Source organism: Puma concolor, chromosome E3 (genome assembly GCF_028749965.1).
Source record: "Puma concolor isolate L17-30 chromosome E3, mPumCon1.1.hap2, whole genome shotgun sequence".
NCBI classification, from domain to species: Eukaryota; Metazoa; Chordata; class Mammalia; order Carnivora; family Felidae; genus Puma; species Puma concolor.
In genome coordinates, this window is record NC_141682.1 from 26,221,520 (window position 1) to 26,234,135 (window position 12,616).

General features: G+C 36.0%; 2 protein-coding genes across 10 annotated transcripts in view; one reads left to right on the plus strand and one right to left on the minus strand.

Annotated features, from left to right (window-relative positions):
• The window catches only part of ERI2 (ERI1 exoribonuclease family member 2), a 63,896-nt gene that overhangs the window by 1,773 nt on the left and 49,507 nt on the right, over positions 1 to 12,616 (plus strand). The window contains exons 2-9 of one of the 7 annotated variants that reach the window (XM_086692841.1): positions 74 to 141; positions 227 to 310; positions 1,755 to 1,882; positions 2,631 to 2,787; positions 3,776 to 3,876; positions 4,143 to 4,224; positions 5,043 to 5,131; positions 7,932 to 8,785. In XM_086692841.1, the coding sequence (XP_086548967.1) occupies positions 74 to 141; positions 227 to 310; positions 1,755 to 1,882; positions 2,631 to 2,787; positions 3,776 to 3,876; positions 4,143 to 4,224; positions 5,043 to 5,131; positions 7,932 to 7,973 (751 nt within the window). In that variant the 3' untranslated portion in view covers positions 7,974 to 8,785. Of the gene's footprint in view, positions 1 to 73; positions 142 to 226; positions 311 to 1,728; positions 1,883 to 2,630; positions 2,788 to 3,775; positions 3,877 to 4,142; positions 4,225 to 5,042; positions 5,132 to 5,331; positions 6,658 to 7,931; positions 8,786 to 12,616 lie in introns of those variants that run through there. The other 6 variants (XM_025916745.2, XM_086692842.1, XM_086692838.1 and 3 more) reach the window with 6 other exon arrangements.
• The window catches only part of ACSM3 (acyl-CoA synthetase medium chain family member 3), a 42,570-nt gene that overhangs the window by 315 nt on the left and 29,639 nt on the right, over positions 1 to 12,616 (minus strand). Inside the window, exons 11-14 of one of the 3 annotated variants that reach the window (XM_086692844.1) lie at positions 11,686 to 11,813; positions 11,477 to 11,576; positions 8,622 to 8,741; positions 5,133 to 5,644 (exon numbers count right to left, since the gene is read on the minus strand). In XM_086692844.1, coding sequence (XP_086548970.1) covers positions 5,603 to 5,644; positions 8,622 to 8,741; positions 11,477 to 11,576; positions 11,686 to 11,813 — 390 coding nt within the window. In that variant the 3' untranslated portion in view covers positions 5,133 to 5,602. Of the gene's footprint in view, positions 1 to 5,132; positions 5,645 to 7,838; positions 8,230 to 8,617; positions 8,742 to 11,476; positions 11,577 to 11,685; positions 11,814 to 12,616 lie in introns of those variants that run through there. The other 2 variants (XM_086692843.1, XM_086692845.1) reach the window with 2 other exon arrangements.

Below are 12,616 nucleotides of genomic sequence, written 5' to 3' on the forward strand. Positions count from 1 at the left end.
TTAGTTTGTTAGCATATTCAGACAGGAGCGTGAATGAGTTTGTTGAACATACTGGGTTGTTTTACATTTTTAGGCAGCTTGGATTAATTAGAAGAAAGTCAGTTGCACCAACAAATGGAAATGTAGGAAGAAGCAAATCCAGTAAGTAGTGTGCTTCATTTCTTTACATGTTGTATCCTTGCACTTTTAACACCGGTAAAGCATAAGGATACCCTTTGTTTTTCAGAGCAGTTGTTTGACTATTTAATTGTCATTGATTTTGAATCAACATGTTGGAATGATGGGAAACGCCACCAGAGCCAAGAAATAAGTAAGTCTGGACTGCTAATGACCAAAGCTAGCCCTAGAGAAGTCACTTTAAAGTTTATAGATACAGGGGTACCTAGATGGCTCTCTTGATTAAGTGTCTGGCTCTTGACTTTGGCTCAGGTTATGATCTCAGTTCATGGGTTCAAGCCCCATGTCAAGCACTGCACTGGTAGTGCAGAGCTTTTTTGGAATACTCTTTTCTTCCTTCTCTCTGCCCCTCCCCTGCTCACGCACGCTGTCTTTCTCAAAATAAATAATAAATAAACTTAAAAAAATAAAGTTTATAGAATAAAATCAGTCAACAGTGTATTTTTCTTTTCAAATTTTTATTTAAATTCTAGTTAAAGATACAGTAAAATATTGGATTCAGGAGTAGAATTCAGTGATTCATCACTTACATACAATACCCAGTGCTCATCCTAACAAGTGCTCTTTTATTTTTTTTTTTTTAATTTTTTTTTTCAACGTTTATTTATTTTTGGGACAGAGAGAGACAGAGCATGAACGGGGGAGGGGCAGAAAGAGAGGGAGACACAGAATCGGAAACAGGCTCCAGGCTCTGAGCCATCAGCCCAGAGCCTGACGCGGGGCTCGAACTCACGGACCGCGAGATCGTGACCTGGCTGAAGTCGGACGCTTAACCGACTGCGCCACCCAGGCGCCCCACAAGTGCTCTTTTAATACCCATCATCCATCTAGCCCGTCCCCCACCCACCTCCCTCCATCAACCCTCAGTTTGTTCTCTTTTAAGAGACTTTTACGGTTTGCTTCCCTCTCTGTTTTTTTCTTTTTTCTCCCCTCTCCCATATATTTATCTATTTTGTTTCTACATTCCACCTATGAGTTAAATCATATGATATTTGTCTTTCTCTGACTGACTTATTTCACTCCATCCATGTCATGGCAAATGGCAAGATTTCATTCTTTTTGATGGCTGAGTAATATTTCATTTCAACAGTTTAAAGAAAACAGATAGTTTATGAATTGGTAGTTTACTATAAAACCTGACTTGACCAAAGACGAGAACAAAAATCTAATATCTAAATGTATCATCATATAAAATGATTTTAGAATTCCATACAAAATTTCAGTTGCATAGAAACTGAAAAAAATACCTTTGCAAAAAGGAGTACATTTCAACTTCCGTGTGGTCTTCTTATTTAATTGTGGTATTCAAGAGTTTTAAGTAGGTATACTCAAAACTTTAATATTCTGACTTATTCTTTGGCATAGTTTTATTATAACTGTTATATCACACTGTTTAGGTCATTTGAATATGCTTTTACTGAAACAATGGTATATGATGCTATAAGCTATATATATATAATTTATGTATATAATGTATACAATACTGTATGATGGTACATTATGTTTAATTTAGAGTGATTACATCATTAATATAACAATTATACATTCCAGTGTCAATTGGTGATTCTTTCATATAGTTGAATTTCCAGCAGTATTGCTGAGCACATCAACTGGAGAGATTGAATCTGAGTTCCATACTTACGTTCAGCCTCAGGAACATCCGATTCTTTCTGAGTTTTGCATGGAACTGACAGGCATAAAACAGGTATGCCCTACCCTTTTCCCTTTCTCTCTTCTCATCCTACCCCTCTCCCCCAGAAACAAGTAAGTGTGATGCAAATATTAAAATTCATCAATCAGTTAAGGGTTGCCTGGGTGGCTCAGTTGGTTAAGCATCCAACTCTTGGTTTTGACTTAGGTCATGACCTCACTTTTCATGACATAGAGCCCCGTGTCTGGCTCTGTGCTGACAATGTGGAGCCTGCTTGGGATTCTCTCTCTTCCTCTCTCTCTGCTCCTCCCCTGCTTACACTTTCTCTCTTTTCTCTTAAAATATATAAACTTAAAAAAAAAAACATAAAATTCAGTAATCAGTTTTAAAAAGAAAGGGAAAACTATATACCATTTGGAATTAGATTTATGCACTGTTAGGAGAAATAATGTTCCCTCTAGAACTCTGTCAGAATCTTTAAAAATGAAAAAGAATAGTATAAAAATGAATATCAAATTTATTTTATGGAAATTAAGTGACATCAAATTTCTGTCAGTCAGGATTTAATTACTATATTTCTGTGTGATTTTAGGTAGAGCAACCTAATTTTTCTTATCTTGCAGCATTCTAATCATTATATTCTCTTGCATGTGTTTTAATATCTTTTTTCACTAAATAAACTCTTTGCCAGTCCAAACCTCTTCTTTTTTATATCCCCCTATAGTGCATAATTATGTGCTAATGATGTGTTCAATAATTATAGAATTTTATTGTTGAATTCAAATTTTGTGGCTTTACTCAGGCTCAAGTTGATGAAGGAGTCCCTCTGAGGATATGCTTATCTCAGTTCTGTAAATGGATTCAGAAGATTCAGCAACAGAAGAAAATTATTTTTGCCACTGGGATTTCAGATCTGTCTAATTCCGAAGTAAAATCATGTGCATTTGTTACTTGGTCAGGTAAAAAATAAGTTAATATCTATAAATCATAAATGAGTAGGATTACTACTATGTAATTCTTCATCTGTAGTAAGAATTATACTTGTTAACCTCTTGGGACTCAAAAAGAAATCTAAGTGCCTAACAGATGTTAACCAAGGAAAGTAAGTTTATTCATATTTTTCAAATTACCATTCTGGGATACCTTAAAATTTTAAGACTTAACTTTAAGAATATTTTTAGATTTTTCCTCTCTGTTCTGGTTCCAGGCAAAGATGATTTAGTGAAGACTCTTATGCTATTTTCTACAATCTTGAATAAAAAGAATCTTAATTCAACTCACATCCTTTGTTTTCACACTAGGAAAAAATGGGTTATTAAAGTAGATGTTTTGTATGCCTGTGATATAGCATTGCCATTAATAGGCATTGATAGTAATGCTGTGCCATTGATAGCATAGCATTGATAGTCATATTTGGTTTTAGGTTTCTGTGAGATGTCTGGTTTCTCAGTTACATTAGTTTTTTCCTAGAATTTTAAAAACAGATAACCTTCTCCATGTAGGCCTTGTAACTTGACACTTATTCTTCTTTCTGAAATATTTAGTGTGTTTTTTGGGGTGTTTAAGAAATCATTTTGAAATTTAGTTACCAACTTAATTTCTTAATAGTAAATTATGTAAAGTGAATAATTGTTAGATATTAACAGCAATGAAATTTTATTTTATATTATATAGTATATTGTTATAGCGTACACATTATAGCTTATACACTATATATGGTACATATACTATAGAATATAGTATGTTTTGGTGGTATACTGTATACTATTATGTATATTATGTTTTTCTAGTATATATGCTGCCAAAGCGAGCACTATATTATGTTTTCATAAATTTTAGTATTTTATTTTATATCATCTTTCAACCTTTTATTTATAAATGTTGATAGCATAAGTAAAAACTGCTTGGCATCTTTGAATTTGTTCTATTTTAATATACTTAATGCAGACTGGGACTTGGGGGTTTGCCTGGAGTATGAGTGTAAAAGAAAACAGCTGTTAAAACCTGTGTTCTTAAATTCTTGGATTGATCTCAGAGTAACTTATAAGGTAAGGGTCAAAGATGGGGGCATGTTCACTTTTCTTCTACTGGAAAATGATGAAACTTCATCCCACGCATGGCTATAGGTTACTATAAATGAAATGTTTTCTTTTGAAACTTTTACATATATACATTTTTTAAAGTCTGTAAAACAGCACAACATAATAAACACATTCCAAATCTAATAGAACTAAAAATTATGAAAAGTAAGTGGTTAATATATAGACTTTCTAATAGTAACCTTTTTTGGATATGTCTTCTTTTATTTGATTAGATTTTCTATAGAAGAAAACCAAAAGGACTAAGTGGTGCCCTGCAGGAAGTGGGAATAGAATTCTTGGGAAGAGAACATTCTGGTTAGTATAAATTAAAAATAATTTTATTATCTAAGTCATTTTATTTTTACAAAATCTTTCATATGAATCTCATGTTTTTGGTGATGTCATTAATAAAGAATATCCTTCAGGGGCGCCTGGGTGGCGCAGTCAGTTAAGCCTCCGACTTCAGCCAGGTCACGATCTCGCGGTCCGTGAGTTCGAGCCCCGCGTCAGGCTCTGGGCTGATGGCTCAGAGCCTGGAGCCTGCTTCCGATTCTGTGTCTCCCTCTCTCTGCCCCTCCCCCGTTCATGCTCTGTCTCTCTCTGTCCCCAAAATAAATAAAGTTGAAAAAAAAAATTAAAAAAAAAATAAAAAAAAAACAAAAGAATATCCTTCAACCTAAAAAAAGCTCCGAATCTATACTATACCATTCAAATTATTTGACTTTCAAATTACTAGTATTGTAGGGCAAAGACTGCCATCTAGTGGGTTAGTTGCTAAAAAGAATGGAAATTAGCTAAATCAAATGGAGATTTAACAAATGCCCAGATAATACATTGAATTAGTGAAAAAAACAAACAAGATCATTAGATTACTCACAAAACATGGCCCCTACAGAATGTTGCTTACAGTTTTGTGAACTGTAATAGATTTTTATCTTCTTCTCTATAAATGTGTGTGATCTTGTCTTTTATTGGTACAGTTGCCACAGCTTTTTGCTAGTCTAATTTATCATGATTAAAATTAGTAGATGATCATAAATAGTATGCTCCAATTTAAATTGTGATTTCTTATTTTTGCTATACTTCTTTATGCTGGTACTACTAAATTCAGTGTTTGATATCTATTTACTCAGGGTTGGATGATTCTCGGAATACTGCCCTTCTTGCTTGGAAAATGATCAGGGATGGTTGCTTAATGAAAATTACAAGGTCCTTGAACAAGGTTAGTGGTATCTTGCCTCTTTATTTTGTTATATCAAACTCCAGAAGTAATCATAGGTTCATGGAAATACAGATACCATTGCATGCAATCATTGATAAATCAATGAATGATGACATTTTTCTTTTTTTGTCAAATCATATTAGTGTATAATAAATAAATTATGAATGTACAGTTTCTAAAGCTATTCTGTGGAATCATAGGTTCCCACTAAGAAGAATCCCAAAATTTTGGCCAGAAATTTGAATACGAATCAAGTTGAAGAAGCATCGGCCTGCAACAGTAGCATTCGGGGTCTGAGCACATATGATAGAGAGCCTAAAAATACAGTAAATTCTCATGAAAAAGTTCAGTTGAGGTCAGCTGGTGTGAATTCTCCTATAAAGGGACAAGATCAGTTCCAACTAAAGAGCAATGTAAAAGTGGGTCTTCATGGTGGCAAAGGCTATTTATCTCTTTTTAATACAAAGCCCTCTACTTCCCTGGAGCAGTTGCAGTCTCCCAGCTTGAATACACCTATGCAGAAGCACATAAAAAATGAACACCTTGCATTTAGTACCAAACCTAAGTCCTCAACAGTTAGTTCAGAATTGGTACTTATTTCAACTACCATTACATCTGTTAATCATATTTCTGATATGGAAATGAGTTCTGCTCTTGATTGTTTACCTATGTTGGCTGATTGGGAGGATGTAGCTTTACTGCCAGCATCTCAGCCTGAGCAAAATATAGATTGTATACCTCCCATTAATGACTCAAACTTAGACACTTCACTTAATTCCATAGAAAGATTAATGATTTTAAAGGAAGGCACAGAAGAAACTCCTCAAAACTCTGAGACCTCTAAGTCTATTGTTTATAAGAGTCCACATACTACTATTTATCATGTAAAAGATGCCAAAGTTCAAGGTTCAGTTGCTTCTGACTTTAAATTACCTGAATGCAAATCAAGTAGCTCCAACAGTATTAATGCCAGTATGTCTCATCCTTCAGTTTTGGGGAAATACCCCCTCCTTTTAGGTAGTACTAAAAGGAATCCATCCAGTCTCCCAGCTTTCCCACCAGCAAAAAAACAGTCCTTCACTATTCATGAAGAAAAGCCTACATCATCTGATGGCTTCCCAGTGAGAAGTTGTTCCCAGAAGGTCCTCCCCTCTGTCTTAGCTTCTACAGTTAACCTAGAAGGACCTTGGAAGAGTGGAAAAATGACACCTCCATTATGCAAGTGTGGCCGAAGATCTAAGAGACTTGTTGTTTCTAATAATGGACCAAACCATGGAAAAGTCTTCTTTTGTTGCCCAAATGGGAAATACCAAGAAAATAGAAAATGTTGTGGTTATTTTAAGTGGGAACAAACACTTCAAAAGGAGAGAGCCAACAGCAGCATTCTGTCTCATTCTCCGGGGGGACCCACTTTTAGTTCCCCAGAAATAAGCCATATTTGTGACAGAAATGTAAATATTTCTACTAAAAATTCATTGAGACTCAGACCTTCAATGAGGAATTGATAAACCTTCCCTATGACTAAACTGTGTTTTTACTTTAATGTGACTTTTTGTGTGATAAAGAGAAAAAAGTGTATAGGGCTACAAGTCATGGGGACTTAGCATATCTGAGTTCTGTAGACTGCACTGGGGCTATTAAACACACATGCATGCACACACACTGAAAATGAGAAAAAAATTGATTTCACACACTTTAAATTTCCTTGATCAGTTATCTAACACTTATCTTGTATTCATTCATCTATGAATCCTGATTGTTCCTTGAATTTCCAAACATCATGAATATTCTGATAATCGTCTTACACCTTTATTTTTGTCATATATTAACGTGCCAAATTTATCATACTTTTATCAAGAACCACAAATATTTTGTATATTCTATTAGATTAGATATAATAAACAACAATAGTATATAACATCCTTCTTTTACAGGTAGACCTTGAAATAAATTTAAATGTTTTTAAATTACTTGAATAAAAATGTGACTATTAAAAATCCCTAGTCTATTTTCAGGTAGACGCTTGTACTTTAAGAATTAGGAGGGGCGCCTGGGTGGCGCAGTCGGTTGAGCGTCCGACTTCAGCCAGGTCACGATCTCACGGTCAGGGGGTTCGAGCCCCGCGTCAGGCTCTGGGCTGATGGCTCAGAACCTGGAGCCTGTTTCCGATTCTGTGTCTCCCTCTCTCTCTGCCCCTCCCCCATTCATGCTCTGTCTCTCTCTGTCCCAAAAATAAATAAACGTTGAAAAAAAAAAAAAAAGAATTAGGAAATCTGATATATTTTTTTATTTTTCTAAAAACTTTTATTTATTTTGAGAGACGGAAAAAGAGCACGAGAGGGTGGGTCCAGGGAGGAGAGGGAAAGAGAATCCCAAGCAGGCTCCACACTGTCAGAACAGAGTCTGACAGCAGGGCTCAACCTCATGAACTGTGATATCATGACCTGAGCCTGAAATCAAGAGTTGGACACTTACTGACTGAGCCATCCAGGTACCCCTAAAAACTTTTATAATAAGTTGTTTAGTTTTATTTCAAAGCTTGAAGATTTGTTCTGATTTGTACATCAACATACCAGAAGAATTACTCAACTAGAGTTTGAAAACCAACACATCAGAAACTTGGTTTGGATAATACATGTTTAAAAATTTCTCAGCAATTGATGGTATTCTTTTTATATTACCAAAGTCATGAGAACATTGACACTAATGCAGAGGAATTTACCAAATATTTTATTTCAAAATTCAGCCTCTGATGTTATAACCACAAGATATTTATTTAAAGATTTTTTTTTTTTTTAAGGAATCCCTGCATCCAATGTGGGGCTCGAACGTACAACCCTGAGATCAAGAGTTGCATGCTCTACTGACTAAGCCAGCCAGACACCCCAACCATAGGTCATTTTAAATCAACAATTTACAAGTATACTATTATATTTTTAATCACCTCTCCATAATCTTGTATTTGTATAGTCTTTGTTTTATAGATACTGTGATAAATAATAGAATGGAATGGATTTAAATCATTTCCCATTCTTTCTTCCTTAGTTCATTTCTTTTTATCTTCCCACTGATAGTCTTTGGCAACTCTTGAATAAATTCTACCTGTTGGTATCAAGGGAAGAAAATTAGCCAAGAAGTTTTCATCTTTAGACAAATCCAATTATATAGCAGTTTTATTATCTCTAAGTGAAAGAATTAAGGTACCCATCTGGGTGGGTTTTGGTAACAACCAAAACAGCAGAGGTATTGTTGAGGAGTTTTTTCTTGGTATTTAGTATTTACTACAAGTCCAGTTAGCCAGATGACCCAGAAAATTATGTCAAGAATTTCATTTTAATCTCAAAGATTCTGAATCTTATCCATGTCATTAGTTCAGTTTGGAATATTTGGTGTGACATGTTTGAGGAGAATATTCATTAAAATGGAAAAAGTAAACAGCTGAAGTTTTTCAGAACACTAAGCAAATTGTCATCATAATTGGAATACCTACCTTTCTGGGATATTTATAAGGTGCTGTAATTTTTTTTACATGTTCCTGAATCTCCTTTTTTAGTTGTTCTTGATCATGTGACTTGTAATCATGGCTCAGAACAATAAAAGCCTTTACTACCTGAAAAAAAAAAATTTTGAAACACCAGGAAGATATGTTATGCATTTTTATGTTTCAGTGTGTCTTGTTTACTTTCTCTAACTGGGAATCTAAGTGCCTGGGATTGGGGGCAGAAGGCTTCATAGGGTTTGATCCCAGCTCTGTGCTCTTAAGCCAGCCATTTGAGTCCCACACCTCCTGTTCTGTGGGTCCCCTGCTTTGCCAATAACTTGAACCTTCTTACCTAAAAACATCTTGAACTTTATTTTCTGACCTGTTTGTGTTTCTGAGCTGTCTTTGCTGTCTTCTTGCCTCATCTTTTATTTCCTTCAAGAAAATTTCCTCTTAGAAACTTGACAATGTACTAAGTACAGTCTCTTGGGTAACAACCTAGCCTATCTAGCCTACTTTCTAGATCCCCACCCTCAGTATGGCCCTTATAAAGAGTATTCACACTTAGTTTGCCATATCCTTGTGGAAGGGAATAGTTGAGACTGCACACTCTTTATTCCAGAGACACTTGTGTTGATGTAAGACTGTGAAGATTCCAACAGCCACTTTGCTACTACTCTGACCAATTACCTGGCCCTGAGAAACGAGCAAAAGTGGTAGTGACCGTTGTTCTCTAATTGACAGAAGACAGGGAAGACTTCATCACTTTATGCTCACAAATGCTATTTTTCTAAATTCACTCTTCTTTGAAGTGTTCTGGAAAATCCTGCCCAGTTTTTGGATCATGTATGTACGCATTTATACAATTTTATCCTATCCATTTTTTGATATTTCATAAAATGTTTTTGTGTTTATACCTACTCTTCTGCTTTATCAACATTTTTATGAATTAAGTGTATCCTTGCTATAAGTGAATAATTCAGATGCACATTGAGAACTAATATTTGTAATTATTAGTTTGCATATTGATGACTTGTACACCTTGGATAAGGTCTACTTTATTTTTATAAAAGTCTTTATAAATCATTACATAAGATGGTAAACTAATAAGGAACACCCTAACATGGTTAAGAGCATGAACTTTAAAATCAGACAGCCTGGGTTTGAATCACACTTGGTTGTGTAATCTTGGGGAAGTTTGGATACATTTCGGTGCCTCAGTTTCCTTCTCCAAAAAAAAAAAAGAGGTTGTGAGAATTAGATAAGCTTACATATACAGGCCCTGTGTAGGGCTTATAATACCTGGAACATGCTAAGTCATCAGAAATATTAAGTATTAGTTGTAGTAGTATTAGAAGTACAAGTTTTTTGTTTTTTGGGTTTTGTTTTGTTTTGTTTTAGAGAGAGAGTGTGTGAGTGGGGAGAGGGACAAAGGGAGAGAGAGAGAGAATCTCAAACAGGTGCCATGCTCAGCATGAAGCCCAATGTGGGAATTGATCCCATGATGCTGGGATCATTACCTGAGCTGAAATCAAGAGTCCAGATGTTTAATTACTGTGCCACCTAGATGATCTCTTTGTTGTTGTTTTTTTTTTAATTTTTTTTTAACGTTTATTTATTTTTGAGACAGAGTGAGACAGAGCATGAACGGGGGAGGGTCAGAGAGAGGGAGACACAGAATCTGAAACAGGCTCCAGGCTCTGAGCTGTCAGCACAGAGCCTGACGTGGGGCTCGAACTCATGGACCGCGAGATCATGACCTGAACCGAAGTTGGCCGCTCAACCGACTGAGCCACCCAGGCGCCCCTGTTTTTTTTTTTTTTTTTTTTTTAATTAAAATCCTTAAGTGGGCTTCAGAATTTCTCTCAAATTCTATGCAAAATTTTGCATTTTTATGAGAAGAGCCTACAGTTGTGCTATTTAATATAGTAATCACTAGCCACATGTAGCTGTTTAAATTTAAATTAAAATGAAATAAAAATGTTCTCAGCCACACCAGCCATATCTCAAGTGCTGTATAGCCATGTGTGGTTATTGTATTGGATGGTGCAGATAGAGAATATTTATGTCTGTCATTGCATTAGTCTATGTCCAATGTCCTTCAAATTCCAAAAAGCTGTGTGATCCTACTGGTGGAGTTCAGAGTGAAGGAATAAATTTTAATCACCAGCTCAATTCCCTGCTCTCATCTATCTGGAATATTGGGGGCCTTGCCTGGCAAAGGGGACCTGAAGAGTGGCATGGAAACTTTAAACCCAAACTACCATTTGACCAACCCCAATAAGAATGAGCTTTCAAGGGTGCCTGGCTGGTTTAGTCAGTAAAACATGTGACGCTTGATCTCAGGGTCGTGAGTTCAAGCCTATCATTGGGCATTTACTTTAAAAAAAAAAAAAAAGGAAGAGCTTTCAGGACTCCTGTCTTATTCACAGCTTTTTTTGAATTCTCTACTTGGCTACCTACCCAGCCTACTTCCAATTGCTGCCTCGGTTCCTACCTTTGACCTTGCTCCCACCCCTGATATGTGATGCCAGCCTATCCTCCTCAACTACATAAGGGACCATGTTGTTTCCAAACCTGGGGAATAACGCGATTCTATCTAGCTGACCTCTGACATCCTATCCTACTGTGAACCTGAGTTGTTGGCATTCACACCATCCCTGTATGGAAAGAATTCAAATTCCTTATATATATATTTTCAGTCTTATCTTTAGCAATTCTTTCCTGACTAGCATATTTACTAATGACTATGTGACTTGCAAAGTTAGTGAATGAATCATTTAATTGTGTTTCCATAAACTGTTGAAAAGTATGTGTTAGACAGCCAACAAATTATAAAGTGGAGATGAATCCATTTTTTTTACCTCTCCCCTGATGGGATCTGGGCTGCTGACAACAGCTGCCTCTGCAACTGCAGGATGCTCAATCAGGGCACTTTCTACCTCAAATGGTCCAATTCTGTAACTGGGAAATAAACATATGACAGGAATATATAAAGGTGAGCAGCAGGTTCACTCTAGAACACTGATGATCAATTAACTTAGACATATGCACAGATGAAAAAGAAAATTACCCAGAGGATAATATGATATCATCAGATCTTGCGACAAACCAGAAATACCCATCTTCATCCATATAGCCCCGGTCCCCAGTGATATAGAAATTGCCTCGTAGGGTTGAAACTGTTTTTGTAGGATTATCCTGTGAAACAAGTAGCATTTTGTTAATATTACTGTGAATGTGATTCTTCTGTTCGGTCGGATTTTTAAGTGTTGAAGGAGAAAAAAAAAAGTTTGGTTTCTTTGAGAAGCCTTGGAATGAAGAGAAGCCAGTGCAGGAAATAAGGATGCACTTCCAGCATTGAGCTAGCCCAATCAAAGAGAGGCAAACTACAGTTACAAAGACTAGGCATGCTGCCATCCTGAGAATTGTCTATGATGATCACTAAACTCTCTGCAAGAGTTCAGAGCTCCAAGATATGGGCTAATTAAGTCTTTTGCTAAGTGGTTAATATCTAATACGGGTAGGAAAAGTGAGAAGTGAAAGCTTAGAGTTAGAAGAAAGCACCAGCACCTAATAATTCAAAGAGCAGTTTTTCTGTTTTTGTATTTTGTTTTAGAAACAAAACCGGTTCTGCAACTTGGTAGGAGGAAGAATGAAGGATTGTTACATTATGTAAAATTCACTGACAAGTAGAACCTGGACTTTTGATTATATTGATGCAAACTTTAAAATATATATACTTCAGTTAGACATGAAAATAGGTCTGCAAACAGTAGGGAGCCTGTAAAGGCTTTAGTGAAAGACATTTACTTAATCCCACTGCCCCACTTTCTTTCCCTCTCACTGCTGTTCAGAAGGGAAACCACTAATCACATTTCAGGAAAATGATTGGGTGCTGTCTTCTATTGGAGATGATCAGTGTATACAAAGAGGGCTGTCTTTCTAGGGCTCCCTTCTCTTACCCTCATGGGCCTGGAGCAGTGATCTAGCCCAGGGAGAAT